General features: G+C 44.5%; 1 protein-coding gene across 1 annotated transcript in view; it reads right to left on the reverse strand.

The window, feature by feature from the left end:
- The window catches only part of LOC109783644 (phospholipid-transporting ATPase 2), a 34,670-nt gene that overhangs the window by 11,063 nt on the left and 1,707 nt on the right, over positions 1 to 21,900 (reverse strand). The window contains exons 4-17 of the mRNA XM_020342241.4: positions 21,191 to 21,307; positions 7,847 to 7,939; positions 7,597 to 7,771; positions 7,313 to 7,479; positions 5,545 to 5,649; positions 4,385 to 4,482; positions 4,150 to 4,292; positions 2,973 to 3,069; positions 2,768 to 2,880; positions 2,501 to 2,665; positions 1,573 to 1,727; positions 1,398 to 1,478; positions 1,179 to 1,299; positions 287 to 390 (exon numbers count right to left, since the gene is read on the reverse strand). Of these exons, the coding sequence (XP_020197830.1) occupies positions 287 to 390; positions 1,179 to 1,299; positions 1,398 to 1,478; positions 1,573 to 1,727; positions 2,501 to 2,665; positions 2,768 to 2,880; positions 2,973 to 3,069; positions 4,150 to 4,292; positions 4,385 to 4,482; positions 5,545 to 5,649; positions 7,313 to 7,479; positions 7,597 to 7,771; positions 7,847 to 7,939; positions 21,191 to 21,307 (1,734 nt within the window). The remainder of the gene's footprint in view (positions 1 to 286; positions 391 to 1,178; positions 1,300 to 1,397; positions 1,479 to 1,572; positions 1,728 to 2,500; positions 2,666 to 2,767; positions 2,881 to 2,972; positions 3,070 to 4,149; positions 4,293 to 4,384; positions 4,483 to 5,544; positions 5,650 to 7,312; positions 7,480 to 7,596; positions 7,772 to 7,846; positions 7,940 to 21,190; positions 21,308 to 21,900) is intronic.

Consider the following 21,900-nt stretch of genomic DNA (forward strand, 5'->3'; position numbering starts at 1 on the left):
CACCAAACTAATCGAGGGTAATTTTGTCCGAAATGCTCCATAATTCCGTTCCTTGGTCATTGTGCCAAAAATAATACAGCTCAGATAAAGGAACGGAGGGAGTATGACCTAAAGGCATTGCAGCTAATGTAACTTATTGTCTGAGCATCTAATGTACTGACATAAGACTAATGTCATTTTCTCATGTATACCATTTCTGCTATAAAAATGGGGTACAGAAGATATTTGCCACATATAAGATTTGATACACCCGTGTAAGGTACAATATGGAATCCAGAAAAAATACCTTTCTTTCCAACGCAGTCTTCATAATTGTCAGTGCCCTCTCTAAGCTCTGTAATATGTCATCTTCAGTTTTTCCATTGATGGACAACAATTGACCTTTGGACTCTGCAGGAGATACAAGGTTGCAGTGATGATTTTGGCAACAGATTGATGGATACAAAATAGTGTTGTCTATGATCAATGATCTGCAGTACTGACCACACGGTAAAGTATAAATTTATTTTATAAAGTAGGTGATTACCAGAGGGTGCAGACGAAAGAAAATAGCTTAATGGCAAAATTGTGTTCTTGAGATGCTTTTCCTGTTTATACCACAAATGCATTCCTGTCTATACCACAAATGAGTGTAATACTGGCAATATGGTTGTGCAAAGGCTATTGAGGATTTGGGCCCTCTGGAACAGTCATGCAATAAATGTCCTACACCTACTCTAAATCTGTTTTAATGTGTGGTTTTTATTTCTGAGATGCCTGCAGTAAGTTGCCATTTTAATACATAATTCTGTTTTGACAAATACAACTTCTCAGTCTGGCGGTACAAATAGGATGACCATTTTCTGACAGTTAACTGTCCATGAACTCCTAGTAACCATCTTCTAGTCGTAACTTAGAACCAACCACACCACGCTTATTGGCAAGAACGAACTAAGATCTTATACTGGAAAGAGATTAAAAGATGGTAGACGAACCACGCAAGAACTTTCAATGCTTGAACAGACGAGTGAAATACTAGTAACTAGTAATAGTAACCAACCGATAAAAGCACCAATGAAATAATAAAAGATGAAAGAGGCTTGGTGGATTATTCCTCCTGCTCTAAGATAATTCGTCACAACAGGACAAGTGTCACAGAACATTTGCCAGATAATCTATTTCTAGTGATAATACAGTACCAGGTGTTATGAGGTTACAGAGAAGTCCAATCTGGATTGCTGTAGTTTGCTTATCACCAGTTAGCATCCACACATTGATTCCAGCCTTCCTTAGCAATTTAATAGTTTCAGGCACACCATCCTACCAGGTCACAACAATCTATGAGAAGGAGAACAGCAAGCATGCAATTGCACAAGTAATTCCACTGATTATTAGAAAAAACAATTAACAAATAATACCTGGAGACGGTCCTCTATGGCAGTGATGCCAAGAATGTGAATACCTTGCTCTAAGCTGTTACAGACTTCGGCAATTTTATGCTGTATATTATGAAGCTCGTAATATACCTCAAAAATATAAAAAGCTACAAACTAAGTGAACCATTATGAACTGGTAAGGTCGGGAGTGATTTACCTCCCTGTTGTCCAGTGAGCAGCTAGCATCTTGAAATTTTTTGGACCATTCTTTATATTCATCTTCTTCTAAGTCACGGCATCCCAAACATAATGTCCGCAGACCCAAATGAGAATACATTTCTACTGCCTCAAGATAGGTCTTTGTTTGTTCTCCTGTCATTTATGTGCTAGAAAATTGATTATCTTATATAACAAAAGCCAGGTGTTTAATCATTTGATGCATTCCCTCAAATACCATGCTTTATTGCTATGCAAACCATTTTGGTATCAATTGGTGCCCAAGCCATATGTTCATTGAAGGAGTGAACCCAAATGGGTGATTGCATAGCATATATTGACATGTTTAAAATAGAGTAGACACACACGGTTTCATCGAAGAAAAAACACACAGAGAGTAGAAAAGCCCAAAAACCTCTGCCTCCTGCTTCAAGGAAAAACTGGACACAACTTAATAACAAATCAGTCAAGGAAGACAACTTGGTGCCAAAAGAAGAAAGAAATGCCCAACAGTGCTGTCATCGATCATCATGCTCACCGCATGGTTGATCAGGAACACCGCAATGCTTACGTCTTCAACGCTGAGATGCCTAATGTTCGGATGCTAAACCAACACGAAGCTTCAGGTTGTGCTCCAGTCAATCACATGATAGGCATATTTTCCAGGAGTGGACTACTCGTACGCTTGTAAGTATTACATTTTCTATCTAGCAATGCATCGAGAACACAAAGTTTTGCTTTTTCTGAAGAAACAAAGTTCTGAGAGGCACTTTAATCTAGCAGAAAACAGGTTTGGAAGTAGCCCAAACTTCAGTGCTCGCCTTCGTACAATTAAACTAACAAATGAAGGCATGCAAGAGTGTATGAAAATTTGAAGTATAATAGAGGAAATACAATATTTGGGAGCTTCGTGCTGATAAACCATGTACCTGGACAAGAACGTGGGAAAATAGCTTCATCAGCACCTTTAGTGAGAAGAAGAAACTTCCCACTCTTGACCTCCTTTACCACAATAGACATTCTTTTGCGATCAGAAGTGAACTCCAAAACATCCAACACCTCATAATAAAATTTAGAACCATTGAAACAAATCTCTGCAGAATATCAGACAAAAATTGATCAAGCAGACAAGTAACAGAAAACCTAAACAGAGTAAGAAGTTTACCATCTTAACAGACTATCAAGCATTTACTAACCAGCAATGCCGCTGCTGTCTTTACTTGTAAGCAACATATTCAGGTTTGATGCAGCATTGACCAAAGCTTCCTCGTCTTGTGACTGTGCTTTGTATGAAATAGTGCCATCATTGCTAAAATTATGAAAGGTATAAGGAACAATGCAAATCTCAAATAGGCATGACAATTCAGAATTGTTTGTCCTTAAAAATAGTGATTTACTTGCCTTTTGATAGGAACAACTGTGTTGCAAAGAGCCATCACCATCAGAAATTTGACTACATCCGGATCTTTACTTGAGACAGCATTTAGAAGTCTGGCATCTAATTAGAGGAAATAATACATCTTACAGGACAAAAGACAGCTATAGTTTGTTTTCAGAAAAATATTTTTGGCATATGAATGATAATACAATAAATGGAATGTTCAACAAATCCGTGAGAAGAATGCCCAGTACAGTTCTTAATACCCACACATCAACTTGCCTACATTAAAATCGCAAAGAGAAGTCTGAAATTTAAGATTATTGATCCTAAAGATGACATAATTCAGCTCCATCATCACCCTCGAACTGTGCACGTGCCTTATATAGATATAAGGTGGGTATTTCACCTCTTAGTTTCTGAAATAAAGGTATTCGCCTACTCTTTACAAAAGAAGGGTATAAATTACCATTGCTCGCATATAACAATATAACACAATCTCTGCAAAGCAACCGTGACCAACTCTTGGCGTCCGCACGTATGTAGTGATGAAGAAACAGAAGATCAGTAGAAGTTATGTGGTATTTAGTGTTGAAACATATTGCCCGCTGTCCTAAGGTCAGTTCGAACTTTTGGGTGAACTGGTTGGTGCATCCGATTCAATATTGTACCAGAGCCAAGAGGCCTCAAGTTCTAGATGCAACTAATACAGTATTTAATAAAAATATATGAGGTCTACATCTATCCCGCGTCTAAATACTGATGGAGCCTAGAATTGAGAGGGAGTGTTGAAATATATTGCCCTCAATCAGTTCAGACTTTTGGGTGAATTGGTTGGCGCATCCAATTAATTACTTAGAACTTCGAGAATGGACAACACTGGCTTTGAAGTTTGCAAGGCCCGCACACATTTTGAGGTCATCAATTTGACCAATGACATATAAGCTATTTCCCCAGTTAGACTGATGACCTCAAAATGCGTGAGGGCCTTAAATACGTTGATGGAGGGAGTACTTAGTCAACAAATGAACATGCATGTGCTTTGCCTCCAATTGCATGAAACATTTGGCAGTCAATGAAGAGCTTCAGGTACAGCTCGTACTTCATGCAAAAGAACACCATGTTTCATATCAAGCCCTACTAGATAAGCTAAAAATACGCCTGCCAGGATGGGACGAACATCGAGAACAAGTTTGATACCTTTTAAAGCATCTCCAGTTTTATCTCCATATAGAACACCACTTATGTAACATCTTCTGAAAATCATTCTATTCTCTGTCAATGTCCCAGTTTTGTCGCTTAATATATATTCAACCTGCCCAAGGTCTTCGCTAATAGCTGTGCTGAAAGAGGCACTTATATAAGATCTAAGATATAAAGAAAACAGGTCTGATGAACACCTAATTTATACAGATGAATAAACTATATCACATACTTAGCTGAGTGGGCAGGTGTATTTGTTTCCGGATCAAACATTTGATCATCACAATCAATAAATTTTGCGTATACACCTTTAGCCAAATCAAGAGTAACCTAGAAACACTAACAAAGTTAGGCAATGGAACTTTATTTAACACTAAGCAGAAGAAACCATAATATAGTTAGTAGACAACTCTAACAGTGGAACACTCTACAGTTGAAAGATCAGGCAATTAAAACATCAATGAACAAAATATGAAATGCACTAGTAAGTAGAATTAAAAAAGATGGTACCTCATAAATGAGGTTTTCCTCACAGAAAGAATCAATAAAGTTTGCAATCAAACATCTACAGAGAATTTTTGTGTAAGCATGAACAAGCCAATGGTTACCATGATGGTGGCGGTGTAGGTTTGTTCGCTGAGAGAGAATAGTTCAATTGACAGTTTCTCTTACAAAAAGAAAAGGAATAGTTCAATTGGTAAGAAAAATTACAACTCAAAGCTAAAAATCTGCAGGTTATGATTGATCCTGATGACATGTGATGGCGGCACCTTGAAACTAATTATTCGAATTAAAACATTCATTCGGAAACCAAAGAAATACTACACTGGAACATACATTTGAAATATATTTTTTACAATAATGCACGTGAAGAAAGAAATACTACTATACTGGGAATGCACTTGGAAAAATAAGTGTCACTTGCTTATCATGTCAAGGGGGTTAGTTTCGAAGATGTGAACTTCAAAAGGCAATAATATGAGCAATAGCGCGAGCCTGATCTCGGCAGCGTGTACCAATGTCATGCAATCTCAATCATTCAAAATTAGAGTTGATGGCTAATTTTTTCAGGCTTAAGGTTTTGCAAACTGGGCTTCCAAGCAATGAGCAAAGCCCAGGATGGAACTAGGAAAGAAAATCCAAGGGGAGGTGCTGGGCTAAGGCCATCAACTCTATATGTTCAATCAAGAATGGTGAACTGGCATTTGCACAAAAAATCTTAGTACTATTTTCCATACACTATCATGAATGTGAAGGATCAACAAAAAAATCCTCTTGCAAATTCTTTTACAAATAAAGTTTCAAAATCAGAGCTTTGTGCATTCAAATTTGCAAGCTGGAGTACCTCAAACAAACAGCACAAGAAGGGAAAAAATCAACTTATAATCATACCTTTATGGAAATCGGAATCATTATTGAACACAGTAGTTCAAAGCGCAACGGGATAACCAAGAAATCGTACCATGGTCTTTCAGCAGGATACATGAGATACCATAGCTACACAAAAGGACACAAAGTAAACTAATAATCAGATCAAAGAAAAAATAGAATAAAGTTCATTCAATCCCTTGCAGATCTAGATTTAAGAGTAGGAGAAAGTCTACAGTTAGCCCCTCAACTACTGGTTCAGTTTAATTTACACCCGGAACTTTAAAACCATATAATTTGCACCTACCGAAACCGTTTATATTAGGTCCCAAGACCGATTTCATACGCATTTTTGGATGGCATGGCTGTCAGATCATCAATCCTACCTGGACAGTAGGCCCTACACGTCAGAGATAAGAAAACTGTAAAAACGACTCTTTTTCTCCTTTCTCTATCCTCCCCCATTTCTCTATATTTTTCCTCCCTCCAGCCACCCAATCCCAGCCTCTGGCGAGCACTCGAGGAGAGGTTGCCTGCCTGGATTAGTGCCCAAAATGGTCTCACATAGGGTTTTGGGACCCTGGCCTCTTTGGCTCTGATAGCAGGAGAGTAGCATCTGGATCCCACATGGTCTCTGCAGCTGCACGATCTAGCGCTGGATAACCGAAGGCTCCTAAGGATTTCGGTATGGATGGAGGATATGGTATTGGAGCTGGAACTGGTTGTGGCTGGCTGGCCGCCACCAATAGAGAAGCATCACACACTAGGACACTTCAGTCATAGGCAAGCATGACCATGGTCCATGGCATCCTTCTCCACTTCATCACATCTGGACAAGCTTGTGTCCATAACAGTAGAAACAAAGGAGCAAAATGATCGCAGCGACATTACCATGCCCTGGCTTCCTAGACAGCTCCATTGTTGACACCCATTCATGATGAGGCAGATTCCCAGTGGTGCCAACTGCTGAGCACGACAGCTAACCAGGTCGTGAGGTTCCCGCTTCAGACATCCTCAACATAAACTTGGCCATGAACCTGAAGGCGAGGGGGGGAGATAGAAGTAGGAAGGGAAGGAAGACAAGAGAAGACAAAGAAGAGGTACAAGGGGTTGACAGGTGGGGTTAAACAGATTTATGATGGTTTATTTCTACACGCGCCTTCCCAATGTTGGGTCCCTAGCATGTAGATTATGAGTCCAAGGACTAGTCAAGAAGACTAGTCTATGAGTCGCAACTCCAGGGCCGACTACACTTCAGTGTCGACTAGTCTATGAGTCGCAACTTCAGTGTTGACTTGTCACGATTAGTCATGATTAGTCTATGAGTCTCAACCTCAGAACGACTCGTCGACTTGTCGACTCGTAAACCTAGGATGGATGTACAGCCATCTGGTTTTATTTTGCTTTTGCTTTTTGCCTTTGCCTTAGTTTTTTCCGTTCGCTGTAAATTTTGAGCCATCTTGGTGCCTTCACCTAATACAAAAGATACGCATTTGATGCATGTTCGGGAGATGGTTTATTTCTGTTTTAGGTGGGGATGGGACAGGTGGTTTGCAAGTATTTGGCTAGGGGGGTATCTGCACCATTATTCAGAGTAAGGTACTAAAGGGTACTGAAACTGGGGCTGCAAATTGAACTGTCGCAATAATTGCTTTGTTGCCCCGCAAACCATGTCAGTAGTTGAGGGGCCAAGTAGTTTTTTACCTACAGAAAGTATAAAAACATGCATCGAATGAAAGTACTACTGAATTTGCTACTTAAGGACACTGCTTTCGTCGGAGATAAAGATCACCTTACAACCATGGCTGTCCTTCCAGATATTGCCAGCAAGACCCAGCAAAAGAACAACAGCAATTTGGAAAATAAATATTGCAACGGTGAGTTTGTCTATCATTGAATCAGCAGCGGTAAGCTTGGGCTCCGCAGTTCCCCTGCTCATTCCTGATTTGGTTTCATTGCCTGACACAAATGACATTTTGTTTGGTCAGTTAAGTGCACACCAAATGCCTCAAACATGCATCTTTGGGGTAGTAAATCAAGAATAGGCTAAATGAAGTTTGATATAGCTATCTCTACCTGTGTAAATTGCAACTCCACATGCCCATTCCGTGTACCGTAAGTAACATGACTGAAGAAGTGTATTGTTGATAGTTAAAGGACATTTCTCATTATCAATGATAGGAGGGAACAAGCGCATGTTAGCATCAAATCTTCTTATGTCATTATCTGGGTTGGGGCACTCGACTACACCCTGCTCAATCCAGAGACAGGCAATCAGAGAAGGCATGAGAAAAGGCCAAGAATGTACAAGTACAGAAAGGCTCACCTTGATTTTCCCCAATTGCTCCGATGACAGGTCAGCACAAATTGAAGGGATAATTCTGGTTTTCAAATCAGTTTCACCATCTAAAGCTGCGGTCTGAAGTAAAAGTGAAAAAAATTTGGCACTATCAGTACTGACAACAGCCAAAGTAAATTTCTATTTAGATTATTGTAACAGTAGGTAACATGGTGGCTTTCAAGCTGCACAATATTTCTGTAAATCATCACAAACCAATCACAAAAGCGAAACAGATCTATTCCCAGATATAGAAGGAGAGTACAAAAGGAGCCTACTGAAATTGAGAAGACTATATGGTGTGCACAATAAAAGAGAGCATTCTAGCACAATTTCCTTCTGCGTACCAATAAATACGCACAGGTTCATCTATGCAAAGTTCTCATATACTCGAGAGTAATAAAACAAGACTGCTGCACACGATTAGCAGCCCTTCACGTGCAAAGCAGGTTCAAGTAACCAAATTCGAACACAAAAATAAATGAGATAGATACAGTTCTGTTGACTTGTTTTCTTACTCTCAATATTGTTAATGTGAAAGGAAAGATATAAAAACATGAAATTTTGCATGCTTTTGACGAAAGACTGAAATCTTAAATCACAAACTTAAAAAAATTATCTATATTATCTATAAGTATGAGTTGTATTGAGATACTAATCACCTTTTAACAATCCATCAAACGTGATCAACAGAATGAGTGGAACTTTTCTTGCAATGCCGATAAGTTTCAGTTGTTTATATTGCAACTAGTGTTAATTAGGCTGTGTTTGGTTGAACTTTTGCAGCCAGCTTCTGGCTTTTCAAAGCTACAATCTAACCAAAGGGGTAAAATGAGAAGCAGAAGTTGCAAAATCTACAGCTTCCCCGCAGTGTAATTTTCGCAGCAGGTGAACCCCCAACTTCAGTGATGCAGTTTTAGCTGTCCCCTGAAAGTTTCATTGTATTTACCCACGTTTGCCACTAGCAAGTGAAAAACGATTGGGTCCAATTCCTCCCGAGCGACGCATCCACCACGAGAGAAAAGAAAACCTGCTCGTTCCCCATTGACCTGAGCGACAGCTAGGGTTCCTAGCCGCCGGCGCCGGCGCCGCCCATTCGCCGCCGCGCGCCCAGCCGTCGGCGCTGCCTCCCGTGTTCGCCGTCCGCCTCCCCGCGGAGGCCTCCTTCGTTCTCCACTGCCCGGCGCGGCCTCCTCAACTACCGGCCTACACCACCGGAGCAGCTAGGGCCGCCGCGCACCCCGCCGCCTCCCGCAGCCCCGCTGCGACCTCCTCCATCCATTCTGCCATGTAGCTGCACCCCTTTCCTCCCACTGCCCTTGTCCCCCCTCCCATGTCCTGTACCAAGTAGGGTTTTTTTTTTTTGCTCTGTTGGTAGTGACTGAATTCATGTGAAGTGATGAACAATGGATGATTTTTGATATATTGATGCATATAGCTTGTCATATTGTTGTATATTCATGTAAAGTGGATGACATTTTGATATGTTGCTTGTCATATCGTTGTATATTGATGTAAAGTCGAAGAAATTTTGATAGTATTGTAGCATATTCTTGATGTTTAGCTATGTCTATGGAGGTCATCACCATGTGAACCATATGTGTTTTGTATGGTGCATGTGTTTTGTAATAATATTATGGGATTACTATCTATTTAAATGTATGCAACATCAAAGTACAGTCGTTGTATTGCCCATGTGTTAGTTATGAATCGCCTACATTGTCATAATTTTCATTTGAAAAATGATCGTTCAATTACCTACAAATGTAGGTATCATTGCCTTACGGTCAATAAGTATACGGAAATATGAACTCATGCCCTGTAACGCCCCGGATGTGACTTTCCATATTTGTAACTCCAATTCTTGCCATTTTCGGCTATGTGTTATGATATTCCCTTCGTGGTCGGGTTTTGTCTCTCGTTTTGCATTTTGTTCATGTCATGCATTTCATATCATGTCATCATGTGCATCTCATTTGCATACGTGTTCGTCTCATGCATCCGAGCTTTTTCCCCGTTGTCCGTTTTGCAATCCGACACTCCCACATGCACCGGCGCACCCCTCTTGTCTCTTTTCGTGAGCGGGTGTTAGACGTTCTCGGAATGGACCGAGGTTTGCCAAGTGGCCTTGGTACACCACCGGTAGGCCACCTGTCAAGTTTCGTTCCATTTGGAGGTCATTTGATGCTCCAACGGTTAACCGGGTAACCGCAAAGGCCTTTTGTGTGTTGCAGCCAAACACCCCTCCAAACAGCCCAATAACCCATCTAAGCCCCCTCCATGCCCTCGGTCGTTCGATCACGATCGTGTGGGCGAAAACCGCACCTCATTTGGAGTCTCCTAGCTCCCTCTACTTATAAATATGTGATCCCCTCCGCATTTTTCGCGCAGTCCAAACCCTAGCCTCACCCCTCTCCGCCGCCGGACACGTCCGACCCGAGCCGGACGAAACCGCCGCCGCGCCCGCACCAGTCAGGCGCCGCCACGTGGCCTCCGCCACCGCCCGCTGCCGCCGGCCCGCCAGACCCGCGCGGGCCCCCCGAGCCCAACCGCCGCCACCGCGCGCGGGCCGCCCCTCCGTCTCCCCGCGACCGCGCCCGACCGCGCCTCCGTCTCCGCGCCGACCGCCGCCTCCCCGCCGCCGGCGTGGCCCCGCCGACCCCGCGCCCGTCCTCCGCCTCCTCACGCAGGTCGCCGCCCGCGCCGCCGGCGAGCGCCGACCCCGCGGCCCGCACCTCGCCGGCCGGCCCCATCCCTCCGGCAAGCTCCCCTCTCCGGCCATCTCCTCCCCGCTCCGGCCACCGCGGGACGAGCTCCGGTGAACCTCGAACCGCGCGCCAGATCTAGATCCAGATCCACGGTTGACCTCGTTTTTCTTCTCTAAGTCTTTTACTGTGTTATTTTCATGCCATGTTCATCACATCATATCATCATGCTCGGTGCTCCGATTTGTGCATATAATATGTCAAAATGTTCACCATGAGATGCTCTTCATTTTGTTCCATTATGCCATGCTTGTTTGAGTTCATCTTGATGCCTAAATCATCGTTGCAAGAGTGCTATATGATGTTTACTGCTGTCTGTTAACAGAACTTGATGTTTTGTCATTTTTGTTGCATTTGATGTGTGCATCTTATGGGCATGAGCTCTACATGTGTTTTGATCTAGGTCATGCCATCTTTACAGGGGTGTATGCCATGTATTTTTGTGATCTATGTGGTGACTAGCACAAGCATGCAAACTAGGCTTCGTGATGTTTCTGTTTTCAGGGACTTAGGATTTTGCTAAGTCTTTTCCTGCTGTTATTTTGATGCCATGTATCCATGTGGCTACAGTGAGATCCATGCTTCTTTTGAGTATGTTCAGTAAGAATATTTTGGACATATAGATGTGCTCTATCCATCCATGCCCCTGTTTGCAATTATGGAGTGCCCTAGCATGTCTCAATCTTACTCTACTTTTGCTATAAAATGTTTCTGGCAGAATGTTAACATGCTATTCAATCTTGCCAAGGTTGTTGTAGTTGATCCATGCATGCAATGGACTTGTTCTTGCCATGGTTAGCTTCATGAACATGCCATCTTGCTGTTGGTATGCTTGTTTTGTCATGCAATGCTTTGTGATGAGTGAATCGAGCTCACAAAGATGCCTTCATAATTCTGTTAATGCCATGCTCTGTTTTCTGCTAAGTCTGAAACCTGTTAACGAAACTTGCTATGTTTACATGGGTGCCATCATATCTTCTGTGCCTTTTTAGCTCATGATCAGTAAAAGACTTTTGTTCTATGCATTTAGTAGATTCATGCCATGCCTTGTTTTGCTATGACAAGTTCCTGTAGCATGTTGATTGCTTGCTCTGACCATTGCTACCTGATATTGTTTAAGCCATGTTCAGTATTTTCACTAAGTTTGTGAAGCTGATATCTTTTACACTTTTGCCATGCTTGTTTGAACCTGTTATATTGTGATCTAGCCGTAGCTCAGTGTTCATCTTTTGTCAAGCATCTCTTGTAGATCACTGTCATATGCTTTGTTGCTATGTCGGGGTGCTGTAGCATAGTTACTTGATGTATTCTAAGTGCTATCATGCTGTTAATCGCAGAATTGTGTCATTCTTGTTTTGCTTGCCATTTGCAAACCGTGCATCCGTTTCCGGTGACCTTTATATCGATTTCGACCGAAATCATCTCATCTTTCCAGCGGCATACTTGGTTTGCCAAGTTGATGCCTTGTTCATCTTTTCCCTTCCGGAGCACGCATATGCATTGCATATCACATCTCGCATATCATGCCATGTATTGCATCATGTTGCTTGTGCATTTCCCGTGATTGATTGTTAGTCCTTTGCTTGTGTTCTTGCTTTGGGTAGAGCCGGGAGACGAGTACGCTTACGAGGAACCTGTTGAGAACGCTTACGAGGATCAAGCTTTCGACAACTCTGAGAACCTTGCAGGCAAGATGACCATACCCTCGAAATCACTTCTATCTTTGCTTTGCTAGTTGTTCGCTCTATCGCTATGCTGCTCTACCTACCACTTGCTATATCATGCCTCCCATATTGCCATGTCAAGCCTCTAACCATCCTTTCCTAGCAAACCGTTGTTTGGCTAAGTTACCGCTTTTGCTCAGTCCTTCTTATAGCGTTGCTAGTTGCAGGTGAAGTTGAAGTTGGTTCCATGTTGAAACATGGATATTTTGGCATATCACAATATCTCTTATTTAATCAATGCATCTATATATTTGGTAAAGGGTGGAAGGCTCAGCCTTATGCCTGGTGTTTTGTTCCACTCTTGCCGCCCTAGTTTTCGTCATACCGGTGTTATGTTCCTTGATTTTGCGTTCCTTACACGGTTGGGTGATTTATGGGACCCCTTGACAGTTCGCCTTGAATAAAACTCCTCCAGCAAAGCCCAACCTTGGTTTTACATTTGCCTACCTAAGCCTTTTTCCCTTGGGTTTTCGCGAGCCCGAGGGTCATCTTTATTTAAACCCCCGGGCCAGTGCTCCTCTGAGTGCTGGTCCAAACTAGAGCCACTTGCAGCCACCTCGGGGAAGCTCGAGGGCTGGTTTTAGTTGTACGTAGTGTTCATCCGGTGTGCCCTGAGAACGAGATATGTGCAGCTCCTATCAGGATTTGTCGGCACATTCGGGCGGCTTTGCTGGTCTTGTTTTACCATTGTCGAAATGTCTTGTAAACCGGGATTCCGAGACTGATCGGGTCTTCCCGGGAGAAGGAATATCCTTCGTTGACCGTGAGAGCTTATAATGGGCTAAGTTGGGACACCCCTGCAGGGTATTATCTTTCGAAAGTCGTGCCCGCGGTTATGAGGCAGATGGGAATTTGTTAATGTCCGGTTGTAGAGAACTTGACACTTGACTTAATTAAAATACATCAACCGTGTGTGTAGCCGTGATGGTCTCTTTTCGGCGGAGTCCGGTGCTCCTCCGAGTGCTGGTCCAAACTGATAGAGTTATAATATAGGTCATGTACCCCTTTGTATTTATCCCGTTGTATAAGGGGTTTCCTGCATATGTTCCACACCTGTACATGTATATATATCGGCCTATGGCCTCATGGGAATACAAGTTGCTTATTCCTAACATGGTATTAGAGCTTTAGGTTTCTTTTTTCGCACGCGCAACTCGTGCTACGATCCCATCCTGCCGCCGCCGCGTTTTCTCTCTCCGGCTGCTCCACGCCGTCCGCCACTCTCGCCTCGGCGCCGCTGCTGCGCCTCCTGCTCCCAGGTGCCAGGGCGGAACGCGGTCGCGCCGGTCCTCCCAGCCACGTCCGCCACTCCCGCCAGGCGCCGTTGCTGCGCTCTCCTTCCTCCACATACTGCGGCCACCGGTATCCGTCGGGCTCCCGTTACCTGCGGACCTTCAAGGCGCACGCAGTCACGCGAGGGCGGCGGCAGCATCCGCTCAGTGTGCGGCTCCTCGTGAGCCCCAGCTCCACTTCCCGCGGCCGCCGTTCGTGGAACCGCCGTGCGACTCCTTCTCGTCTCCGCTTTCCCTCGCGCAGATTAAAAAAAAAACATGTCTGCTGCATCGGGCTATGTTTCTGTCCCTCGCTGTCCGGTGATCTTTGATGGTACTAACTACACCGAGTTCGCTGGCTTCATGCGCATTCACATGCGTGGCATCCGTCTCTGGGGTGTTCTTTCTGGCGAGGTCTGCTGTCCGCCACGTCCGGTTCCTCCGGTAGCCCCTACTCCGCCGACTCCACTGGTTCTTCCTACGGATGCTAATCAGGCCGCCAAGGATGCGGCTAAGCTTGCTGATGAGGCTGCTGATCGTGCCTATGATGAGAGGGTTTTGGCTTATGAGGAGGCTCTTCAGACGTATCATGGTGCTTTGTCTGTTTACACCCAGTGGCTTGATGATGATGCTCGTGCTGCAGCTGTTCTCACTGCTAGTGTTCTGCCTCAGTTTGCTTCTGAGTTTCTGGGTCTTCCTACTGTCTTCCAGATGTGGACTTGTCTCGTCAGCGCTATGAGCCCTCTGGTGATGCCTTGTACCTTTCTGTGGTTCGTCAGGAGCATGCTCTTCAGTAGGGTGACTCTACTGTTGATGACTTTTATGCACAGAGTTCTGCTATCTGGCGCCAGCTTGATTCTCTCCGCAGTGCTGGTTGTCGTACTTGCCCCTGCTGCCAGGCTGTCCAGGCCAATTTGGAGTTTCATCGCGTCTATGAGTTCCTGTCTCGGCTCCGTAAGGAGTTTGAACCCCGGCGTGCTCAGTTGTTTGCTCGTGGCCGTATTTCTCTCATGGAGGCGCTTTCAGAGATTCGTGCTGAGGAGACTCGCTTACGTGGTGCTGGTTTGCTGGAGGTTCCCTCTGTGCTCGCTACTCGGGCTTCTTCCACTCCACCTGCTGCACCGCCCCATTCTCGCTCGAGTGCTCCGCCGCTCTTGCCCACTCCTTCTGGAGGCTCAGGTCGCCCCCGTCCACATTATGACTACTGCAACAATGATGGTCATATTGAGTCCCAGTGCTACACAAAGCGGAAACACCTGCGCAAGGCGCGATCATCCTCCTCAGGGACTTCGTCATCTCCCTCGCCAGCTTCAGCCATTGCTTTGACCGAGCAGGATATTCTAAGACTTAAGCGTCTGCTCGCGGCTTCAGGTTCTTCCTCGACGGGTACTGCTGGTTCTGTGACTGATGCTTCCCGCACTGAGCACCCGCCCTCTACACAGTCAGGTACATCCCCATGGGTTCTGGACTCTGGAGCTTCTTTTCGTATGTCTTCTCATTCTTCCACTTTGTCCTCTCTTCGATCGCTGGATTCTCCTGTTCATGTCTTCACTGCTGATGGTACTCCACTTTCTGTTGCTAGTAGAGGCCATCTTTCCACTCCTTATTCTGTTCCTGATGTTGCTCATGTTCCTCGACTTACCATGAATCTGTTTTCTGCCGGTCAACTTACTGATTCTGGTTGTCGTGTCATCCTTGACGTTGACTCTTGTTCTGTCCAGGATCGTCGCACGCACACTCTGGTTGGGGCTGGCCCTCGCCGCCGTGATTCTCAGGGTCTTTGGGAGTTGGACTGGCTTCATGTTCCTTCCACTGCCACCACCATCGCCAGTCCCTCCGCTGCTGTCGCCTCTGTTACTGGTTCCTTCAAGCAGTGGCATCATCGACTTGGTCATCTGTGTGGTTCTCGGTTATCGTCTTTAGTTCGTCGAGGTCTTCTGGGGTCTGTCTCAGGAGATGTCTCTTTAGAGTGTCAGGGTTGTCGTCTTGGCAAGCAGATTCAGTTACCATATTCACATAGTGAGTCAGTGTCTAAGCGTCCTTTCGATTTAGTCCATTCTGATGTATGGGGTCCGGCTCCTTTCGCTTCGAAAGGTGGTCATAAATACTATATTATTTTCATCGATGATTTTTCTCGTTACACATGGCTTTATTTCATGACTTCTCATAGTGAGGTGTTGTCTATTTATAAGCGTTTTGCTGCCATGGTTCATACTCAGTTCTCTTCACCCATTCGTGTTTTTCGTGCTGACTCCGCTGGCGAGTATATCTCTAAGATGTTGCGTGGTGTCCTTGCTGAGCAGGGTACTCTTGCCCAGTTCTCTTGTCCTGGTGCTCATGCTCAGAATGGCGTGTCTGAGCGCAAGCATCGTCACCTTCTTGAGACGGCTCGTGCGATGATGATCGCCGCCTCTCTTCCGCCTCATTTTTGGGCCGAGGCTATCTCCACTTCCGCCTATCTCATCAACCTTCAACCGTCCGCTGCTTTGCAGGGTGGTGTTCCTTTTGAGCGTCTTTTTGATCGTTCTCCCGATTATTCGATGCTTCGCTTGTTTGGTTGTGTTTGCTATGTTCTTCTTGCCCCTCGCGAACGCACCAAACTGACCGCTCGGTCTATTGAGTGTGTCTTCTTAGGCTACAGTGATGAGCATAAGGGCTATCGTTGTTGGGATCCTATCGGTCGTCGGATGCGTATCTCTCGAGACGTGACTTTTGATGAGTCTCGTCCTTTCTACCCACGCCCATCTTCCTCGATTTTTTCAGTGGAGGATATCTCTTTCCTCACTTTTCCTGACTCACCTATCACCCCCGTCGCGCCTGTGCCTATTCGTTCCACTCCCTCTGCTTCTCCACCCCTCGTCGATTTGCAGCCACCATCTTCCCTGGTCTCCTCACCTAGCATGTCACCGGATTCTACACCTTCATCTCCGGTGACTTCTTCGTCGCCACCCCCCGATTCTACCTTGGCAATTCCTCCTTCTATTGTTCCATCTTTTCCTCAGCATTACACTCGTCGTTCACGACCTGTGGATGCTTCCTTGGATGAGTCGTCCTCTTCCTCTCAGCCTACTTATGGCTTGCATTCTCGTCCTCGTCCGCCTATTGATCGCTTTGGATTTCCCACCGCTGGTGCTGCTGTTCTTGAGCCGACTTCTTACTGTCAGGCTGTTGTTCATCCTGAATGGCAGTTTGCGATGGCAGAGGAGATTGCTGCTCTTGAACGCACTGGTACCTGGGATCTTGTTTCTCTTCCTCCCGGAGTCCGTCCCATCACTTGTAAGTGGGTCTACAAGGTTAAGACTCGCTCTGATGGTTCTCTTGAGCGTCACAAAGCTCGTCTCGTGGCTCGTGGTTTTCAGCAGGAGCATGGTCGTGATTATGACGAGACTTTTGCTCCTGTGGCCCATATGACCACTATTCGTACACTTCTTGCCGTTGCCTCTGCACGCCACTGGTCTATATCTCAACTTGATGTTAAGAATGCCTTTCTTAATGGTGAGCTGCGTGAGGAGGTGTACATGCAGCCACCACCTGGGTATTCTGTTCCTGATGGCATGGTATGTCGTCTTCGTCGCTCTCTCTATGGCCTTAAGCAAGCCCCTCGCGCCTGGTTTGAGCGTTTTGCCTCTGTGGTCACTACTGCTGGTTTTTCAGCAAGTGCTCATGATCCAGCATTGTTTATTCACCTTTCTCCTCGTGGCCGGACTCTTCTTCTTCTCTATGTTGATGACATGGTCATCACTGGGGATGACCCCGAGTATATTGCCTTTGTAAAGGCCCGTCTTGGACCTCTTCGCTACTTTCTTGGGATTGAAGTCTCTTCTACCTCTGATGGCTTTTTTATATCCCAGGAAAAGTATATCCAGGATCTTCTTGCTCGTGCTGCTCTTACTGACGAGCGCATTGTTGAGACTCCTATGGAGCTCAATGTTCACCTCCGTGCTACTGATGGTGATCCTCTCCCTGACCCGACGCGTTATCGTCATCTCGTTGGCAGTCTTGTCTATCTAGCTGTCACTCGTCCGGACATCTCTTATCCGGTTCATATTCCGAGTCAGTTTGTCTCTGCTCCCACATCGGTTCACTATAGTCATCTCCTTCGTGTTCTCCGATATCTTCGGGGCACGATCTCTCGCCGTCTATTCTTTCCTAGCTCCAGTTCTTTACAGCTTCAGGCCTATTCGGATGCTACGTGGGCTAGTGATCCTTCTGATCGCCGTTCACTTTCTGCTTACTGTGTTTTTCTTGGCGGTTCTCTCATTGCCTGGAAGACGAAGAAACAGATTGCAGTTTCCCGTTCGAGTGCTGAGGCTGAGTTGCGAGCCATGGCTCTTTTGACGGCAGAGGTGACTTGGTTACGGTGGTTACTTCAGGATTTTGGTGTTTCTGTCACTACACCGACTCTGCTCTTATCTGACAGTACAGGTGCTATTAGCATTGCGCGCGATCCTGTGAAGCATGAGCTCACCAAGCATATTGGTGTTGATGCTTTCTATGTGCGCGCTGCTGTGCAGGATCAGGTTATTGCTCTTCAGTATGTGCCTTCCGAGTTACAGTTGGCGGATTTCCTGACGAAGGCCTAGACTAGAGCACAACATGGCTTTTATCTCTCCAAACTCAGTGTTGTTCCTCCACCATGAGTTTGAGGGGGGGTGTTAGAGTTATAATATAGGTCATGTACCCCTTTGTATTTATCCCGTTGTATAAGGGATTTCCTGCATATGTTCCACACCTGTACATGTATATATATCGGCCTATGGCCTCATGGGAATACAAGTTGCTTATTCCTAACACAAACTAGAGCCACTTGCAGCGCCACCTCGGGGAAGCTCGAGGGCTGGTTTTAGTTGTACGTAGTGTTCATCCGGTGTGCCCTGAGAACGAGATATGTGCAGCTCCTATCAGGATTTGTCGGCACATTCGGGCGGCTTTGCTGGTCTTGTTTTACCATTGTCGAAATGTCTTGTAAACCGGGATTCCGAGACTGATCGGGTCTTCCCGAGAGAAGGAATATCCTTCGTTGACCGTGAGAGCTTATAATGGGCTAAGTTGGGACACCCCTGCAGGGTATTATCTTTCGGAAGTCGTGCCCGCGGTTATGAGGCAGATGGAAATTTGTTAATGTCCGGTTGTAGAGAACTTGACACTTGACTTAATTAAAATACATCAACCGTGTGTGTAGCCGTGATGGTCTCTTTTCGGCGGAGTCCGGGAAGTGAACACGGCTTGGGTTATGTATGAACGTAAGCAGTTTCAGGATCACTTCTTGATCACCTCTAGCTTCGCGACCGTTGCGTTGCTTCTCTTCTCGCTCTCATTTGCGTATGTTAGCCACCATATGCTTAGTGCTTGCTGCAGTTCCACCTCATTACCCCATCCTTTCCTATAAGCTTAAATACTCTTGATCTCGCGGGTGTGAGATTGCTGAGTCCTCGTGACTCACAGATTCTACCAAAACAATTGCAGGTGCCGACGATACCAGTGCAGGTGACGCAACTGAGCTCAAGTGGGAGTTCGACGAGGAACTTGGTCATTACTATGTTTTGTTTCCTGATGATCAGTAGTGGAGCCCAGTTGGGACGATCGGGGAACTAGCATTTGGGGTTATCTTCTTTTCTTTTGGATTTGACTGTAGTCGGTCTATGTGTGTATTTTGGTTGATGTATGAATTAATTTATGTATTGTGTGAAATGACGATTGTAAGCCAACTCTCTTTATCCCATTCTTGTTCATTACATGGGATTGTGTGAAGATGACCCTTCTTGCGACAATACCTGCAATGCGGTTATGCCTCTAAGTCGTGCCTCGACACGTGGGAGATATAGCCGCATCATGGGTGTTACATGCCCCATGGGCAATATAGAAAATTCACGGTCAAATCTACAATTTCACAGCTGTTTTACCAAACAGCTTCCAGCTTTTCCACAGCAGCATTTTCACATCAGCTTTTCTACAGCAGCTATTCCACAACAGCTTTTTCAGAATCTACAGCTCAACCAAACACAGCCTTAGTCCATTAATCATCACTACAAAACGACCAGATAACCTCATGTTCAGTATTTTTGTTTTGTTTTAACTGTGAAAATTAAAATCTCTCAAACACTGCCTCTGTTTCGCTATCTCCCTCCAGTTTCACCGCCTCGTACCCTTTCCTATGTTTCATCAACATGTGAATTTCATATACAAAAATATAAAATAGAAACAAAATTGTAAGCACGACAAATGAAATTAGATAGTAATTAACTAGGAGATGATAAGTAAAATGAAGAGCCTATAAGCATACGAGTGGCTAAGGGAGATATGGCATTGTCCACAACCACTGGATGGATGATTATGAGATAGGATCAAAGATTTCGGATGGCTCAGATAACTTGTGCCTTTATACTGGTTTAGCTACAGATATATGCTTGAGTTCAAGGTGTGGAATCTACTTAGATATATATTTATGATTACAAAACACTTTTTACATGGCTCCGGAGAAGTGGTTGTTATTAGTTAACATATTCAGCAAGGCCCAGATTTGTAGTGGTCACAGTTCATGGCTCTGCACAAACAACTGCGCCCGCACAGATAAGGAAGTGGAAGCGGTGCCTGCGACAGGGTATAACACAGGAGGGCAGAAGGTGGTGCCTGAGATGGGGTAGAACATAAGAGGCAAAGCCTGCAACGGGACAGACCACAGCAGGCAGCACTGCCATGGGGCCAAACAACAGGATGTAAAGAACAGGAGGTGATCCGGCCATATGGCAGAACAGGACGACACAAGTGGATTTCACCAGCGACGGCGACACAGCAGGTCAACGGAATCTTGCAAAAACGATGTATTGATGGGGGCGATTTGGTATCATCAGAGTCGAGAACTGTGAGGGCAAACATTTCCATGCAATTCGAAGGACCTGAGCTTGGTACTGGGCAGGATTCCTAGTTGTCAACCAAAATCCATGGAGGTGGGTCCCAAATGCTATTCCGATTTCATTATGATCCAAACAACTGGTATTACTGAGAGGCACAATTCCTGGTCCCCAATACTCAGCTTAATTCCAATATCCCAGTAATTGGTTTACCTTCTAGCCAAGCCAACTACTAAAAGGATTCTGAAGGTTAATTTCTTCTAGGTTAAACAACCATGCCATATAACTCCATAAATTTGTTAATTAACTCGTACTAGCAGAGTGTCTACAAAAATAAAAATGCTCACTACTACCAGCTTGCATTTTTCACCTTCCTGTTTCCAAATATTATTACTGTATAGTCACTAAAATTTCTCATCACATATTAGGAAACTTGGTTTTATAAACTGGGAAAAGAGAATTTCGATGTTCAGATTTCAGATTCTGCAAACATTAAAATGTAATAATCGGGCCATCAGAAGGGTAGCATCAGAATCAACATTCATTAGACAAATATGACCTCCAGCATATCCTGTTGAATTGACATGTCAAGGCATTTCAGATGAATTTAATATGCACCTAAGCAAGGCCATGGCCACCCAAGTGAGTCCTATCACACATATCATGTAGCAGGAATACCAAATAAACATATTATCTAATGTTTGTTAGTAGAATCATTTACCTCAACATAACAGATGCCTTGAGGATCAGAAGTTCCAATGAGAACAAGATCACATGGGATCTCATCATTCTCATGGAGCCACACTATATTTCCGACATGTATCCCCCTTGCTTTGATCTGAAAATACAAATAAGTATTGTACAATCAAATATTCATCAATCTAAACCCAAGTAGCCCTAAGTAGAACCATTTGAAATAGGCAGAATTGTTCTACGACAACACAAATGTGTGGTGGTTGCTGAACGTCAATCTAAAATCAACAATTCACTGAAGACTCTACAAAAAAATATGGTCATTTACTATAGAAGGCCCAGTAAAATATTGTTGGTTCCAAATCTAGTGAAGAGAAGATGTGTAGGATGTCAATCTTAGATCTTATTCAGTTCGATACGTCCAAATATTGAAAGAACTCCTAACAATTAGCCATCAAATCTGATAATTCGACCATCTATAATCAACTATTAAGCCTTTGATTAGAGTATTTGACAAATAAGATTTTTCCTCATCCCTGCTCTCTCCTAAATCTCAGAATAGTATCTGTTTTTCAAGGGACATGGCATGTTCTGTCAAATGACCATGATTATTGATTCTGAAATGTTGATTACAAAATAATCAATTGTTCAGTGTCCTCAGCAAACATCATACTTTTGCAGTGTCCCAGAGTTAAATTTTCCTAAGAAATACAACTTCATCCATTTAGCCAAACATGA

This window comes from Aegilops tauschii, chromosome 2, assembly GCF_002575655.3.
Source record: "Aegilops tauschii subsp. strangulata cultivar AL8/78 chromosome 2, Aet v6.0, whole genome shotgun sequence".
NCBI classification, from domain to species: domain Eukaryota; kingdom Viridiplantae; phylum Streptophyta; class Magnoliopsida; order Poales; family Poaceae; genus Aegilops; species Aegilops tauschii.